This window comes from Natrix helvetica (assembly GCF_964273705.1).
Source record: "Natrix helvetica genome assembly, chromosome: 1".
Lineage (NCBI taxonomy): Eukaryota > Metazoa > Chordata > Lepidosauria > Squamata > Natricidae > Natrix > Natrix helvetica.
In genome coordinates, this window is record NC_138548.1 from 307017891 (window position 1) to 307036956 (window position 19066).

General features: G+C 36.6%; 1 protein-coding gene across 11 annotated transcripts in view; it reads right to left on the reverse strand.

Annotated features, from left to right (window-relative positions):
* WNK2 (WNK lysine deficient protein kinase 2) overlaps positions 1-19066 on the reverse strand; it is a 118271-nt gene that overhangs the window by 70377 nt on the left and 28828 nt on the right. For all 11 annotated transcript variants that reach the window (XM_081970596.1, XM_081970595.1, XM_081970594.1 and 8 more), the window contains exons 3-7: positions 11952-12124; positions 10833-11053; positions 9449-9606; positions 4552-4640; positions 348-567 (exon numbers count right to left, since the gene is read on the reverse strand). In XM_081970596.1, coding sequence (XP_081826722.1) covers positions 348-567; positions 4552-4640; positions 9449-9606; positions 10833-11053; positions 11952-12124 — 861 coding nt within the window. The remainder of the gene's footprint in view (positions 1-347; positions 568-4551; positions 4641-9448; positions 9607-10832; positions 11054-11951; positions 12125-19066) is intronic.

Sequence of the window (19066 nt, forward strand, 5' to 3'; positions counted from 1 at the left end):
GCTTCTGAAAGAATGTGTTTTGATGTTGTGGAAATTAACTATAAAATTACATATAAGCAAGATTCGTAACTTAAATTACTGTACTTCATTTCTGTGGATCCATTTATGGCTTTTGAAGATAGTTTGTGCTGTATCTTTTGAATCAAATTTACTTTTCCAGGTTTGCCTCTGATATCATTTGAGATTTAAGATTTATATTACTTACACACACACACACACACACACACACACACACAGAGAGAGAGAGAAGAAGAGGAGGAGGAGGAGGAGGAGGAGGAGGAGGAGGAGGAGGAGGAGGAGGAGGAGGAGGAGAAAGGAAAAAGAGTGTCAAGAGAAGTTTATTTTACCATTTCTTGTGCAACATCATCAGGAGTTTCTTTCTCCAGTTCAAAAGTAAACTCAATGGCTCCATTATCTTTGGACTTCCCTTTCAATTTCTTAGCATCTTCTACCCAGAGTCTTAAGGCAATAGAGGATTTCCTACCATCGTCTTCTTCTGCAAGTTCCACTCTCACCCCAGTATCCTCAGCAAAGAAGGCATGGCTTAATAAATCTTTAATTTCATATCTGGGAACAAAGAACACAACAGATGTTAAGTCCATTTTTTTCTCCTCTACTCTTTAAGGACCAATTAGCTGTGCATTATTTCAATATTACTGTTGATAACACACATACATGTTACACACATATATATTAGAGTATATGTATTAGAACTTCCTTGGCACCTTATGTCTTTCTAGGTTTAATGAAAGAGCAACTCAAAATTTGCTTTCAATATCTGTAATACTTAACAAAAAGGTTTTTATATTACAGTAGCAAAAAAGCAAGTGTTTCTAGAAGTGACTGCCAAATATGTGGTATAATAAACATCACACCATTTATTAGTTTTTTTAAATTTCAATGGCTGCTGCCCATTTGCCACTTGTGCCTAACAGAGTTAAAACACTTACTATACCTTTTCAAGTTTCTGTGTTTGTTTTGTACAATGTTCTTGAAAAAGATATGTTTATCTGAAACGTATCAGACCCAATTTATACTTTTTAGATATTTTCCCCCTCACCTTTTTTCTCCTTAGTATACTTCTATGCACCATATATTTCTTTTTTATTGGTTCTACCCATCAATGGACGTAGATAAACTATGCTGAAACTATCTTTTAGCATAGCATTCCTTGCATATTAACCATCTTGCAATCAATCTTGGTATTGGATCTGTTTACCTTAGCATAAGGTTCACTTATGATGAGCCAAGAATCTGCATAATTCAGATGCAGTATTGCATATGAACTTCATTAAGGAAGCCTGAATGCAGACAACATAACAAGACCTGATAGCAGGAATGGGTAGTAAATGTATTAAAAAGCCAGATTGTCCAGAAAACTAACCTAGAAAACTAACCGATTAAAACAAGCAAAAAACCAATTAGATATAGTTTGTAGTATTTTTTTAAAAAGATGAATCCCATGTAAATCTTTCTAAAATCCAAATGAAAAATAACTAAATCATGCACCTCTGCTGGCTGATCTGCTTTCTCTAGGAATGTGTGCAGCGGGATGGTGTACTCCTAGCTGCAGCTATTACCTAACATTTAGGTGAAAGTCAAATCAAGCTGTCAGGCTGACTATTAAAATGTTGCACTCCATACAAATCTGGCAGTAATGCAATATTTTTATTTGACTAGGCAATCCTTTAGTCAATACGCTCTCAGCTTTCACTTGCTAGTTCTCGCCTAATCTTTTACAAATCCTAAATATTGATTTAGGATTCCTACGTCGTCTCTGAAATCTGATGGAGAAAAGAATAAAGCTGGATATCACCAACATAATGATGATATCAATTTCAACTGTCTGAATGATCTGCCTCTGTGGTTAAGCTTCTTTTATTGAACCTGTTGTGTAAAACTTTGTACAGAGGTATACATGAAAGAAAACCCACATATATACACTGTATTTTTCAGAGTATAAGATGTACTGGAGTATAAGACGCACCAAGATTTTGAAGAGGCAAATTAAAAAAAAAAGTTTTTGCACTCTGCAGACCTTCCAAAAATGGGCTCATTTTTGACAAAAAAGGGCATGCATAGCCTTTAGGAGGCTTATAGAGTGCTCCTGGGCTGGAGGGGCACAATTGAGCAAAGAAACAGCCTGTTTTTCACTCATTTCTGCCCTCTCCAGTCCCCAGGAGCACTCTGAAAGCCTCCTAAAGGCCATGCATGGCCATTTTGGTGAAGGGGGCGGGGTTTCGGGAGGCAAAAATGCTGTATTCAGTGTATAAGACACACCCAGATTTTCAGCCTCTTTTTTGAGGGAAAAAGGTGCGCCTTATACTCTGAAAAATATGGGCAATTTTGTGGATATTTTTCTTTGTCCATTATGTTTAATTAAATATATAAATATAAGGTTTAAAACCTGTAGAAGGATTAAGACAGAGTCTTGTGAGATACTGCATCCAATTGCTACTTGTCAAATACAAATCTCCACATACTATTTTATGGAACTTACCTGGATTGAGAAGCCTTTCTTTTGGTCACTCATGGCTTAGTCACCTTATGTATGGATTACTGTAATGTGCTGTATAATGTGCCAATCTTGAAGTGTATCTAGAAGCTGCAATTGATGCAGTACCATGGGCAGATCTGGGCATCCCTAGGGTTGCACATGTAACACCTCTACTATGTGATCTGCATTGGATGCCAGTTTATTGTCTAGTCAAATTCAAGGTGTTGATTTTTAAAGTCTTTTAAAAACTTTTAAAGTGTTTCATGGTGTCGACCTGGTTATCTGAAGAACCATCCTGTCCCACCCAGTCAGAGAGGATTGTTGTAGAACCCATTGATTAAACAATTTTGATTGGCGGGGTCTAGGACCGTGATGGTGAACCTATGCATGTGCGCGCTGGCCAGGTGAGTTCACTTTTTTAAAAGCTATTTTAAAAGCTCCGTTTTAAGTCACTTCGTTTGCTCGGAGGGTGGTTTTAAAAAAAGGCGAAAAATAGCTTTTAAAATAGCTTTTAAAAATAGCTTTTAAAATAGCTTTTAAAAAAGTCACTTCCGGTTTGCTGGGAGGGTGGTTTTAAGCGCTCCAAAGGCATCAGGGAAGCCTATAAAGCCTCTGGAGCCTGGGCGGAGCGCTTAAAAAAAGTCACTTCGTTTGCTCGGAGGGTGGTTTTAAGCGCTCCGAAGGCTTCAGGGACCGTCCGAGGCTTCCCTGATGCCTTTGGAGTGCTTAAAACGACCCTCCGAGCAACCCGGAAGTCACTTCCGGTTTGCTCGGAGGGTGGTTTTAAGCACTCCGAAGGCTTCAGGGAAGCCTCCGGACAGTCCCTGAAACCTCCAGAGGGCCTCCAGGGGGTCGGGGGAGGCCCTTTTCACCCTCCCCAGGTTCCTATAAAGCCCCTGGAGCCTGGGGAGGGCAAAAAAATGTAAAAATGGGGGGGGGGGTTGCGCGTTGTGCGTGCATGCACACTGGGGGGTCGCGCATTGCATTATGGGTGCGGCACGCCCTCACTCGACCCCCCTGCGCTCCCCCCACTTGTGGCACTTGAGCCAAAAAAGGTTCGCCATCACTGGTCTAGGATGAGAGTCTTCTTTACTGTTGCCTCTGCCTATAGAACATCTTGCCCCCAGAAGTGAGATAAAGTACCATCCTTCTGGCTTTCAGGAAGGATGTCAAGATCTGGTTCTGCCAACTGGCATGGGAGTCCAAGAGTGGTATGCAACCATGGGATGGCTGGTGGCTTGAGGATGCCCCCTTGCCATTTTTTTAACCTTTTAATCTTTATTTTAATTGTGTTTTTTTAAACTTTGTTTCTAACTATGTCTCTTTTTATATATCTATATGGCTTTTATTTGTAAATTGCCCAGATTTGAGGTGAGATGGGCACTGTATAAAGGTTATAAATAAGAATAAAAATGTAAAATGAGTACTTGAAGAAAGTCTCATACTGCTCTGTTTATTGATAGACAGTCCAGAAGAATTCTGAAAGTGAAATTTTCTGAGAAGTCCTCAAAATTCACAGGAATATAGTCCAGTGGTGGGATTCAATTTTTTTTACTACCGATTCTGTGGGTGTGGCTTGGTGGGCGTTGTGGGGGAAGGATACTGTAAAATCTCCATTCCCACCCCACTCTAGGGTAAGGTTACTGCAAAATCCCCATTCCCTCCAGATCAGCTGGGACTCTGATGACAGAGAATAGACAGGGATGGAGCCAGTCAGAGATGGTATTTACTGGTTCTCTGAACTACTCAAAATATCTGCTACTGGTTCTCCAGAACTGGTCAGAACCTGCTGAATACCACCTCTGATATAATCACACTAACCAGATTTCAAATGGGCACTGATTCATCTCCCCATAGTAACCATATTAATTTCTGTCTAGCTAGTAACTATCCTAAGAGATCTACGTGATTAGATTATAGTAGGTCTATCAGTTTAAAATGGTACTGGCCAGCTCTTGTCAGTTTTCTGCCTCCATCCCAAGAAATTACTTTGAAATGTACTCAGGGTTATGACCTGTTTCACAAACAACAGAAATTTACTATTTGAAACAAACCTCTCTTCTTTATTTTTGCAAATACACTCTCCAATTATCTCCTTAATTTCAGGATCAGTAACTTTATCAAAACTTGCTGGTTTGACACCCTGCATGAGGAAAAATAAACACAATTAAGTTTCTCTGGCATTTTCATTCTAGATCTACACAGTTTCAGTTTAAATTAGGACTCTTACGTAACCTAATATACAATATACCATTATATATGCAGCAATGAAGCTAAAGTCAGTATTAACCTTTATTATGAATTTTAATATTAAAGGCCTTGAGAGGGAAGAATTGAATTATCCTAGGCTTCTATTTGGGTTTCTGCTCCAGAAAGATCAACGTCAAAGAATGGGTTTTCCTAAAAGTTTTGTTTAAATAAATTATTAACTATTTGTTTATTTTAATTGCACCTCAACTTTCCAGGATTTACAGCAGCTTTCCTGATAGATTTTTATAATGTTTTGATACTGTTCTAGTATACAGTCCACTTTAAAGTAAGGAATAGATATTGTAAAATAATTTAGTGTCTCTTATGTTTTTGCCCCAAATTTAAAGGTAATCCTTACAGGTATCTATTCTGCAAAAAAAAAAAAAAAAAAAAAAAGGAAACAGTAACTCTGTAAGGTGACCAAATTTTCTTTTCAGAGTAGACCTCTTATTGAAGTTTGTGAATGTCTTAGAAAAAGATGTTCACCTGCTGACAGTTTAGAAGATGTGAGCTTTAAGGATTCTCAACAGCAAATTTAAAATCCCCAAAAGAAATAAGATATTTAAGGCAACATTTTATGTGTGTTGAATATGGAAAAAGAACCTTTTTCTAGTGAGGTAAAGAAATAGAAAGCTTTATTCTATTTTTAAACATTTCCCTGGAATAGTTTTAAAAGGTATAATTATTTTTCATCCCCTTTTATGTTATTGGGATATTTTAAGAAAGGAAGTGAATACCTTATGCCTGGCACAGGCTTAAGACATCCATTTGATTCTTTCACTGGAGCTCAACTCTGGGTGAATCTATGGATATTTTCATATAATTTTCATGACTGTAATATGCAAATGCTTATCTTCTGAAACATATCTTGTAATTAATAGTACTTTTACGGTTGGGTCTTAATAGTACTTAAGATTGGGTCTTATTTTAACTATCAAAAAAGATTACTAACATGTATTTTAAGCACTCCATTCTCTAGATAACACTGTCCCATAAATGCTGTAAATAAAAATAAAATAATGCCTCTTGAAGAGATTGGCATTTAGAATTCAAAGAGGTTTCATTCACATTCATGCAGCAAGTCTATGGCAATCATGGAGGTGACTGCTATTCAAGGTCTATTTGAGGCATTTGAGTTGGGATCATCTACTCTTAAAATTTTCTCGTCTGCATGTACCACAAAATGCCATTAGGTATGAGTGATTCAGGCATGGAAACAAATTGCAGAAAAAGCATGGGTTTAAAGACTGAAATAGTTGCCAAAACGATTGTCTGTGCCTTGTACCATTTTAGGTTAAATATATCTTATTTTTCCAAAGAGGAACAATTCATTATGCTTTCAGCCAGGTGCACCTTGATTTTAAAAAAATCTAAGAACTATGGCACCATTTTAACCTGAAGACCAATGAAAAAAAAACTAATGGAGTGTTAATCAGAAAAAAGGTAATCCATGCTACAGAAATAACAGTGGGAAGATGTACTTGTTTTAGATAAACTAATAAAGCTGCCTAGAGAAGCTAGACGGTAGAGATTAGCATTTGGCTCTTTGGCTCTTCCACTGATATATTTCTGGCAACAGACACTACATTTGAGCAAATATCATAAAGAAACTGCCCAATTAGATGTAATAGGAGATCACTAAAATGACAATTAAGGTCACAGTTCTGGAGGAAGTTTTGAGTCCTACCTGTTGCTATAATAGAAAAGAAAAATATTTACTTTTTACTCAGTATGGTTATAATTTCTTAATCCCCTCAATAAGACACCCATATCAAGCTCTTTTATTTTCTTCTGTTCAATTGTGTTCGATTCTCAGAAACTGCCTGGACAAATCCTTGCAGTTTTCTTAGCAAGATTTTTCAGAAGTACTTTGCCATTGTCACTTTTCTAGGGTTGAGAAAAGTGACTGGCCCAAGGTCACCCAGCTGACTTTGTGTCCAAGGTGTGAACAGAACACAGTCTCCTAGTTTATATGTCTCTTATATAGAGCTTTCGAAGGCATATGAATTAATTTATGATTAATTTGTAATTTTATTCTTTAGTCAGGTTAAATTCTCCCAGAAAACGTCATCATTCTGAACTCTCTATACCAATCTTCTTAGTCTGTCCTTGATTAACTTTTTAAAGTAAATATAGTAATACAAATGAATGATGTACATTAATCTTTGTACATATTAAGGATTTAGCACAATTTTTTACAAAATAGTTGATGCAAACTGTGCCTACATAACATGATTGGTCAGCTGGGGTTTTGTATCTTTCCCCACTAACCTTGTAGGAAAGCAAAGCATATATCTGCATGAACAGTTCTAATCATCAAGCTTGGGAAATATGTACCATATCACATGATGCTTTATAAAATAACAGTACTTTCCAGAACAAAACCCCCCAGTGAATTTAGGATTAAGAGTTTACTACATGAAAGGACAGGCACAGGATAGTTATTTTACACTTGGAAAGCTTATTTGTTTCCTGGACATTGAATCATTTAATGAAAGAGTTCCATTCTAGGCTATTTATGAAGGGTATTAAATAAGAATCAGGCACAAACATAACAAAAAAATATTAACAAAATGTACCAACTAGAGAAAAGGCTTTGTTGAAAGTGAAATAGAATAATTGGAATGTTCGTAATGCATTCTTCCTACAATATAAGGACAACAGCCAATTTTTTTCTAAGGGACATACAAAGCAACTTTTTCTCCTTGTTCTGTAGCTTGTCTCCAAAATCTCCTCGACAAATTTTCAAAGTAATGTTGAGGTTGTGCCTGATTTTAGAGAGAAGCGGACTCTGTTCTGCTGTTGCAAATAAATAACAGCATCTTGGGGAAGAGGGGAACGGTCTCAAAAAGTATAAATGCCAACTATGAGCACAACGCCTTGTGCTCGTTTTAGACACATCTTGACATTTTTTGACTCCTTCTGTGAACGCTACTGAATGCATTTCTGTCTGAATGGATTAATCATCCATTTCTTCGGTAATCCTTACATTAGATTGGCAATATTATTATCACTCTATTTCAGATGCAGGTAAGGTAAAAGATCCAATTAAGTGTTTGTGGAAGGATATCTATGATGGTTTCCTGATGTCCTTTTCTAAATGGAAAAGCAACAAATAGCTATAATTGTATATTACAAAGTTTAGGAGTTCTGAACCCCTTCCACTGAGGCCATTTTTTGTCCCAACCAGCCTCTGAAAGAAACTTTCTCATGCACTTTTAAAAAACAAATGACACAATAAATAAGCAATCCGTGACAAACGTAACCTTGGCACATACCAACACAAAGAAGTGAACTGTAAGAGCTTGTACTTTAAATAGTGTATGAATCTGTGTTCATATAAGTTTCAGTTTTCCGCCAATTGAAATATAGACAGGCCCCACAATTCATATTTGATCTTAAATCTGACAGTACAGTTTAGTTCCAATATTTCTTTCCCCCCCCCCGGAAAACCAAATAAAAAGATCTGTGTACATATACAGAAGCACATAGTATTTACAGTAATCTTTGCAGAATAATCTATATGAATTGTCTCCACTATTCTTTATATAGTCATATTTAATATAATAGAGTAGATCCCAAGTAAGTTTTGATCCACTCAAATCAGTGGCACAATCAATTCTAATTTCATGAGGCATCACTGATTTGAGTGTAAAATAATGAATTTTGAATACAACTCATTCAGTTTAATATCAAGAATACACCAAGATAAAAGAACAAAGTCAGCCCCTGACTTCACATGGCATATCAATATCAAGGATATTTAGTGACAACTGTAGCTGAACAAAAGAAGATAGATGGGCCAATGTTATGTGGAACCAGAATAATTCACAGAGCTGTAAGTGATCTTATAGGTAAAAGCAAATTGACAGACATTCATACAAATGCATAGAGTTTCATCTAGTGGTTAAGGTGCCCAGGCTAGAAACCAGGAGACTGTGAGTTCTAGTTCTGCCTTAGACATAGTCTGTCTGTCTGTCTCTCTTTCTCTCTCAGTCCAACTCACCTCACAGTGGTGTTGTTATGGGGAAAATAGGAGGAAGCATTAGGTATGCTTGTACCTTTTTATAAACAATAATAAAGGTATTATAAAAATAAATAAATACATATAAACATATCCATTAACCATTGTAAGTATACAGTGCAAGCAAGCTTCCAAAAGTATAAGAAACTATAATATAAAATAGATACAAGTCATATATGTACACAATCTTCTAGTGAAAAACTAAGGAATTGATCTCTCTTTATATCATATTGGATATATCCCAGGGTGTCACCTTCTTTTTTGAAAATGTCAGAGTTCTACACTCCCAAGAAATAAAATTGGTGCCTGGAGGATAGAATTCATTCTGCAGCATAGATGATTTCTCCCAAAAATGTTTCCCCCCCAAATATATTATATAATCAGCTTGTATTTGATAAAGTGCCACACTCTTGACTATTCAAAATGTTATTATGGAGTTTGGAAATTTAAAAATATAGAAAAATAAAAAGGAAGTAGAAACAATTTGCAGGTAGAGTTTTTATAAATTAACACTGAAACAAGTAACAAAACATTTCATTAGAAGAATTATTTTAACAATACTTTTTATTAAAATTATATAGTATGTTATATAATAGCATAACAGTGCTTACAATGTTAAAATAAGAAAAACAGTGTAAATGAAAGAGCAAAATGATTATATTAAAAATATTACTTACAGAGGTTACTTTCCTATAAATTTGAGCAGCATTCTGGCATTCTGAATATGGATATTCTGAGGTAGCCATTTCCAACATACACATTCCAAAAGCATATACATCCACTGATTCATCATAGTGCTCTTCATACATTTCTGGGGCCATAAATTCTGGAGTACCTGAACAGAACAAAAGAAATTCATCTTCGAAAATATACTTGTACATAGAGCATCAACCAGAGAAAAGTACATTTAAAGAATAACGTTTTATGCATGAATGTAAAACCCAAAGAAACTTCCGTATTTTAAATTGAAATTAGTAAGATAGACAGTTAAATGGAATATTAGGTTGAACCCAAAGGCATCATTCTATATGCAGAAATGTTCAACTCACAGAAAGGCAGTTTTCTACAATTTTGTGTCTCCCCTCCCAGGCAATATTAATTCAAATAATACTTTGAAGCCCAATAAAAAAACTAGACCAACGATTCAAAATATTTTCAGATCCTAGACCCTCATTGCATAATTTTCTGCAATGACATAGAAAGTTTTTTTTTAAAAAAATCTGGAATTTGAAAAGTTCATAAAATATCCTGTGAAGTTGATTTCACTGAATATCTTGTTTGATCTAAAATAAGAATACCAAAGTCTTATGTTTGAAATCTCAAGAGAGATTTCTAAACTTTTAATCCAAGTTTGAAAGTTAACAGCCGTCTTGTCAACAGATGCCCTACTTCTATTTATGCTTTGTGGCAAATCCCTGAGCTATAGATTTCCATAAGAAAATTGGATGTCAGAATTCAAAATGGTATGCATGCAGACTTTGCCTTGGCAAAGAGAAGAGAGCAGTGCACTCCTAGGGGAAGAGGGGGAAAACCCATGATTTTGATCATGTGACACATGATCTTGAAAAAGAGGAAAGCATGGGGGGGGGAATAATAATTCCATCTTGATTTCTTTGTGTAAGATTACTGCTTGTTAAGTAAGTTTATTTATTTATACATTACATCCACTATAAGCCTAAACTTCTAAACAAAAGTAAATTATAATTCATGTTCATATGTATAGAATAGTCAATACATTATAAATTACCAATTAAGAAAAAATAACATTGTTGAAATGTTACTAATTTTGGAAGAATATATGAGGGAATGATTTAGCATTGATATAGCATTGCCAGTGAAAACAAAATATGAGTCGATTGTTTTGCGGGTCTATACTATTCATCCATTTTCAATAGAGATGACATAAACGAAATGTGGAGATTTTTAAGAAGAGATGGGACAGCCATTTGTCTGAAATGGTATAGTGTTTTCTGTTTGAGCAGAGGGTTGGACTATAAGACTTCCAAGGTCCCTTCCAATTCTGTTTTTATGTCATGTCATGTCATGTCATGTCATGCTTACCTATGACACTTTTGGCAAATGAAGTTCTCTTAAGTGTTGCCAGACCCAAATCTCCTATCTTCACAGATCCAGTTGGCCCAGTTATAAAAATATTGTCACATTTTAGATCTCTATGAATAATTGGTGGTGTTCGAGTGTGCAGAAAATGAAGACCTTTTAGGATTTGCCGACACCAGCTACGAAGAACTTTTGGTTTCATCACTTTAAATCTCTTCAAATAGCTAAAATAAAAACATGTGAGATGGAATAAAATTATTTTAGAGAAAAACAGATGCATTGAGATTCTTCTTGTGGACAATATCTGCCTTTCTGCAGGGCAACTAGGCGCTGAAACATTAATGACACTTTCCAGGTCAGTTTGAACACTTTGTAAGCAATCTACCTCTTGCAATTAGACTTATCGGAGTCAGCCTTCAGCCAAGTACATTCAAATACAGTCCTAATTTAAGAGGAGGATAGTTTGGAAAGTAAATTATAAATACATTCACTTAAATCCTAATGTGCTAAAAGCTATGAATTACAATTCTATGGAGAGCTTTGTTTATGCAAAACTCTACATGTTCACTGATCCTGTACGTATATTGGCATACAGTTGACCAGCAATAGTGCTTCATATTTGAAACTTAAAAGCAATAATATTATTTCTCACGAGGTGGAAAAAACATATAGAGAATTCTTACAAATATTGAAAAAGGTTATTTTATCATCAGTAAGATAATAAAGCATGGTGATTCAGATTAATTATTCAAGCATGTTAATTTGAATCAACTGTCTTCTTTCTCATTGGTGGAAGATTATTTGATCATAGCTTCATAATGTCATCTATTTTGGAAAAGGTTAACCAAGAGGTTCAAAATGACCCAAGTAAAACAAAAAAAGGAAGACAAAATACAAGCAGAACGGTGGATAGTCACAGTAGAAAACAATAGAGAATATAACAGAAATGAAACTTAATTTTGAAATTGCATTGATTTAGTTTGAAATACAGTCAGCCAAGCTATTATAAAGAAGGATGGTAGATTTCCATTCTTAACAGGGTTAGGGATTAAAGCAAGAACTTTGTTTATACAGATGTTCTACTTAACTAATTATCCACATCATGACATAACTAGTACTCACGTTTTCAGAGTTCCGGAGGTCATCAGTTCTGTTACTAGCACAATACACTTTTTTCCTTTTAAACACGACTCCCAAAAATCATAAAACCTAACAATATTTGGGTGCTGAAGACCTTTCAACATTTCTGCTTCTTCTTTAAATCTTTGCCGTTCTGCTTTTGTCAGCTTTCGATCCTGCAATCCAGAAAATATTTCTTGTCAGAAGACATCCTGGGAATATGCCCTGCATTAAAAGGGCTGCTGCACTACAGCTCACATGAAGAGGGCCATAAAAATGATGTCCATAATTTTTTTCCTGTTCCATAGATGATATTAAAATGTTGGTTTTAGGGGTGCAAGAGAATTCAAATGAAAGATAAAATGTATTTCCCTTGCAAGTGGATTATCTTTAATAAAGTAGCATCTTTAGATCTAAGCCATAGCCATAACTCAGTATGGCAGATATTTTAGGTAAATATCAAATACAATTACAAAAACAAAACAGAATAATATCATTAAGAGTTTCATTATAGATACCATTTTTTTCTTTTTTGCATAGTTTTTTCACCATAGTTCTACAGATCATCTCTGTTGGTCTGTGCAGTGCACTCCATATGGAGGCTGTTCTTGAAGACCACCCAGACGTTTTACTTGATCCAGGATGCAGAGGCATGGGTAGTTAATGGACACATCTCATAATGCCTATGTAATACCACTACTACCTATTAGAAACCAGCGAGCTGCACTGGTTTATAATAGGCTTCTGAATAAGTTTCAAGATGCTGTGTATCACCTTTAAAACCTTCCATGTCATGGGATCAGGTTACTTGAAGAACTGTTTTCTTCTCCCAAGAACATCTACCCACACAAGTTGATCCAACAGGGGGGCATCTCCAAGTTCCTTCTTTGAAATCTTACTATCTTATGGTACCTAGAAAATATGCCTTTTCTGAGGTTACCCCTATTTTCTGTAATAACAACCCCCAACTCTGCCTGTCTTTAGGAAAGTCACTTAAGATCCATGGATTCCTTGTTGCTCTCTGACAATGGTTATTTGCTTGCACATATTTCATCCAGTTAGGTAGCATAATCAGTTCTAGTGACTGTGGGATTTACATAGAGGAATAATAAAGTTGTGAGGCTCAGCATCACTGCTATGAGAATAAAGGTTTACTTCTGATCCCTATGTTCATTAATGTGCTAGGCTCTATGGTTGATTCCTGCTTGGCTCAGATTAGATTAGACATAATGGACTGAAACTGATGTTTCCCTTGAAGAACCAGGTCCACAGTTTGGCAATTATGTTTGACCTATGCTGGCCATAAGCATTTAGATCTAACCGTTTAGTACTTAGGTCTACATAGTGGTGAATACCTTTGTCTAGCTCTACTTGTACATAATTTACTGGATAAAACCAATTCAACTACTCTGATCAATGTGCTAGTTACCTGCTGCTTTTATTTTGTAATATTCTGTGTATATGATACCTTTGAAAGAGATTCAAAAATTGCAGTGGTTCCAAAATATGGTAACTAAATTCTTCTTGGCATGTCTCCATTGAGATAATGCTCTGTCTGTGTTAACTTTTTTTTTTACAGCAAAGTCCCTAAAAAGATTGAGTCTATATTTCTTCCTCCATAAGGAGTAGCACAAAAGCTAAAATGCATTTTAGCTATTGTAAGTGCTTCTCTAAAGGGAAGCTTGTTTTGAACTGATAAAGGTTGGGAGTTTTTTGTTGGTGACTACATTATAATGGAATCCCTTCCCTAAATAATCCGCTTTGCCTGTTCTTTGACATTAAAAAAAAACCCAACAAATGTATTTTCATTTGTTTGCTTTCTGGACCTTTTTATTGTTGTTGTCAAATTCCAGTGTGCACTTAAACTGTAAACTCAATGTCAGATTATTGTTTTGTTTTACATGGTTAGAATGTTTTATGGTTCTAAGATATTAGATATATGTTCTGGGGAACAGTATAATTAAATATTTGTTGTTATTGTAAGTCTCTGTGGGCTTGCTTGGCCGAGAACACTGTAATGCTAATAGATAAATACATATTTAAAACCTACACACGTTTCTTTATTTATTTAATTTATATGCTGCCCATCACACCATCCAAAGTGACTTAGTTTCAGATTAACTGAATGATCACCCTCTGGAATCTGTCCATGTGTTGAAATCCTTTTGGAAGCCATACAATTGAAGTGGAATTCTCTCACAAGTGACAACCATCTACAAATATCCCTTGATTTAGGACCATGATTGAGTCTGAAATTTCTGTTGCTAAGCATGGCAACAGTGTTTTGCGCCATTTTACAACATTTTTACCACAATTGTTAATAGTAATAGCAATAGCACTTAGACTTATATACCGCTTCATAGTGTTTTTACAGCCCTCTCTAAACAGTTTACAGAGTCAGCATAATATTGCCCCCAACAATCTGGGTCCTCCTCACCCACCTCAGAAGGATGGAAGGCTGAGTCAACCTTGAGCCGGTGAGATTTGAACTGCCGAATTGCAGCTATCAGTCAGCTGAAGTAGCCTGCAGTACTGCACTCTAACCACTGTGCCACTTCTCTGCTGCACACCTTCTGCAAATCACTTGTTAAGTGGATAATGCAGTCATTAAACGAATCTAGCTTGTCAGAAGCCAGCTGGGAAGGCTACAAATGGTGATCATATGACCTTATGTCATAATACATGCCAGTTGACAAGTGTCCAAGTTTTGATCACACGACCATGGGGATGTTGCAAAGATCATTAAGTATGAAAATTGGCCATAAGTCTCTTTTTTCATTGTGAGTTGTAACTTCAAACAATCTTTAAATACATGATTGTAAGTTGAGGGCTATGTGTGTTGTGGTACACCTATTGTGGTTTCAATTGTGTGATTAGGGTGTTCTTTTCATTCACCAACATAAAAAGCATACATGTATATATCAATTCTGGCTCAGTGCCCTTGGCTAAGGTTCATATTAAGGGTACACAAACACTCCAAGGGTAAATATGACACTAAAAGGTTGGCCAAAACACATCACATACTTGAGAGGCTTAAGATTTTAACTTCTATGTAACATAAAACAGCTCCACCTAGTTGTGGTTAATACCCGAGAGATACACTACAAAGAGCAAGCCAAAATAACCACAAAGAATAAGGCAGCATGACCACAAGCTATAACCTTTGCTAATTCAACTGATGTTCATAAATCATTCAGTCAGATGAAGCAAATGCTTGAAGTTTTGGAATCAAGGTACACCTCCAATCCATGGACTTAAAGAATTTAAGTTCAAAATTCATTACGCTCATGTAATTTAATTTTCAAGGATCTTCACACTACTTGTATTCACAAAGTTGTGGCTGCTGCAGCACTGCCAAAATCATGCAATCGTGCTTTCTGGTGTTCCCTGCCATGAGCAAAGTCAATGCAAAAATCAGCAGTGCAATGGAAGTGGTTTCTGCTCCCACTACTTTTTTGCTCACGTGTTAAGTTACTCTGTTTCTCTGTTCAGGTAAGGAAATAACTCTGGGAGGATGACCCAACAGATCAAGAGTTGTCGAATATACTCCTAAAATTCTCATTGTCTTTATCTCTGTTTCTATTTGTACCCTCAGGTTAGCCCAAATGCCACAACATTTTTTGAATCAAGGTAACTCAAATCCACTAACTTAAAAGAATGCATACAAAATCCAAGATCCATTACATCTGTATAATTGAAATTTCCATGATAGTCAGACCCATTTTATTTGCAGTTGTGGCAGTGCCGCCGTGATTACATGACCATGATTTTTGGCCCTCCATCAGCTTCTTACAAGCAAAGTGAATAAAGAAATTGGCAGAAAGTTGGAAGTTGCTCCCACTGCCACTGTAGGCATCTGTTTAAGTAAATACTGACTTATTATTAAAGTTCCTTTGCCACTACAACTATTTTGCTATTTATGGTATCTATTCTCCTTAGATGATCACAGATCAACCCTGCATTGCGGTAAAAACGAAAACATGGTCTGCTAAAATTTAATGTTCATACTGGCCACATCAGACTGTACTACCTTTCTCTAAAAGGATGTCCCAATGGATCACAGGGTTCTTTATTTTTTCTCTAAAGGTAGTTCTCAACCTATGACCATTCATTTAGGAACTATTCAAAATTACAACCGCACTGACAAAAGTGACTTATGTTCGCACTTACGACTGGAGACATCGCCACAGTCACAGGATCATGACTTGGTCACACCTGACAACAGGAATGTATTGCATCATCCTGGGGTTTCATGATCTTCCTTTGGAACCTTCCCAGGCAGCTTCTGACAAACAATAGGGGGTCCCAAATGGCGATCTCATGTTTTGCTTAATGACCACAGCAAAAAGATTGTCACATGATGACTCACTTAATGATGAAACCATTTAACAACAAATTTCCCAGTCCCTATTGTGATTGTAAGTGGAGGACTATCTGTATGCCTTCACAATTACATCATCCATTCAAATACACTGAATGTCACCCAGAATTGGATTGTAGGATTTGTTAAGTAATCTTCCCAATCAACTGATAGAAGTCAGACCGAGAGGTAAATCCATTTATAAATTACATTGAAGCAGATGCATGCACTTGCTAATTTAATGGACAGAAGATAATAGCTCCATCAAGGTCACAGAATTCATCCATTTTCATGTTTTAAAAATGCCAGTCCAAACTTCCAATTTGTCCAATGTAACTATATACCTCAATATGCACCAGCAATTATTTGCGCAATTGGGATAAGAACAACGTATTTTAGTGACTATACACCGCCCCGAGTCCTCTTCGGGAGAGGGGGCGGTCTATAAGTGTGAATAATAAAAAATAAATAAACAAAAACCAGTCAACTCGTATTTCTAGATATCACAACTGATCATTCTTTCCTTGATAAAGATTCAAGCTTCATTTTTTGGAGTGGGGGGAATAAATGGCTTCTAAATTGCAAATAATTCACTTGCTGAAATTCTTGCAATCTCTCTCTCAGAAATCTGTTTTAAGAAAGATTCTTGGAAGAATTAGTTTCGACTCAATGAATTGCCAAGAACCTGACATATATCTTTATCAGCTTGTGTGTGGATTTGCTCTACATGAGGTTATCCTTTAAGGTGATTTGGAAGCTCCAGCTGGTATAAAATGCAGCCACCCAACTGCTAATTGAATAACCTCAGTGTTGGCTACTGAAGAGCTTTTGGGTTCAATTCAAAGAGCTACTTATTGCCTGCAAAGTCCCTCAGGTCTTTGAGCCTCAATAGCTTCATTACTTCCTGCTCAAGGCAGAATCTGTTCACCCAGTACAGCCTGCCAAGAGAAGATGCCATGGATTTGCCCTCTAAGATGTCAAAGGACTCAGGTCTGAAAGCAAACCTTCATGGTCACAGCCCCCTAGATTTTGAAAACCTTGTAGCCCTCCACTTAGGTTACATTGGATTCTTCTTTATATCGTTTTTAAAAAGCAGTGTTTTCCAGAAAGTCCTTGGTAAGGCAAAAGGATAGGACTATTAATCAGTTAATAATCAAGAAGCAATGGGTGGAAACTAATCAAGGAGAGAAGCAACTTAGAACTGAGGAGAAATTTCCTGACAGTGAGAACAATTAATCAGTGGAACAGATTGCCTCCAAAAGTTGTGAATGCCCCAACACTGGAAGTCTTTAAGAAGATTTGTCTGAAACGGTATAGGGTTTCCTGCCTAGGCAGGGGGTTGGACTAGAAGACCTCCAAGGTCCCTTCCAACTCTACTATTGTATTATAAGAATGCTATTATAGTTTTCTGTATAGGTTTATAATTTTGTTTAGTCTTATGATAAGATTCATTCAATGAAGTGTCATACACATGTGGCCCAAAAAAGTAAAGTGAAGGAATTTTATACTCTAAGGCATAGTATTTTTAAGATCCATTGCAACACCCAGCTCTTCCAGGGCTTAAAATGTACTTTTTCTGCTAACTGTAATTTACTAAATGCCAGAAAAATTAACCTTTCTTTTCATCATTTAGTCCCTCTTCACTGCATAGCTTTAATGCTACACTCATTGCACTCGGCTGTTCTAAAAAGGGGAGAAAAACTTCTATGATGTCCCTTGATAGAAACACAAATGTTACATAAACAGCTGCGTTTTTTCATTCTCCTTATAAGGCAGCCTCGTTTTTTAGCTCTTTTTTAGCTTGAGCTTTATCTTTACTGGGTCATGGAATCTTGGCACTGGGAGAGACACCATATAATTTCTACCAAAATAAATGAAAGCTTTTTGTAACTAATCCAACCAGCCAGTAAGTTTAGAATACACACTGAACTTCAACATTTCCTAATGTTGCATAAGGATAATTAATCAAAAGTACATGATCAGAATATATGTGGCAAAGATCTACAAGACATTTATCTAATTTTGGAATTCTAATTCAAGCAGTATAGGACTATAGGTGAAACTGTCAATGTATTAGACCAGTATTTGAAGGCCCAGTATGAGGAAGAACAGTCTTCTGCTCAATCCCAAGAAGATAAGAGTGACAGTGGCTTTTTGGTCCCTGGATTGGTGATGATACTATCTTTAGTCTTGGATGGGATTGCACTCAGACAAGACTGGTACAAGACGTCTGGATTGGAGCTATTGGCACCTCACAATTGGATTGATTGCAATGGGCTCTACATGAGGCTGCCCTTTAAGACCACTTAAAAGCTGCAGCTGGTTCAAAAGAGTGAACAATAATGGACACTTCTTGGTGTGCCCATGTATCACAAATACCAGCCAACCTTCTGTGGTTGCCATTTGGCTTCTGAGTTCTGGTTATTAGCTATGAAGACTGTATGGCTTAAGGCATGAATCTCTGAGAAATTGCTCTCTCCAACTGTTTGTGCCCACCCAGTACATTCCAGCAGAGTGGGTGCACCCCAAATCTGCTCTGTTGCAGAGGTGGGTTGCTCCTGGTTCGGCCCGGTTCGGCCAAACTGGTAGTGGAATTCAGGCCTGGATCACAGAACTGCTAGCGACCAGACCTGCCACAACCCTGAATTGGTTTTCCCTCGCCACCGCCAGGCCGCCACCATTTTGGTTTTTAGTGACTGCGTATGTGCAGTTCAATGTAAATTGTTCTGTGCATGCGCAAAGAACAATTTACATTGAA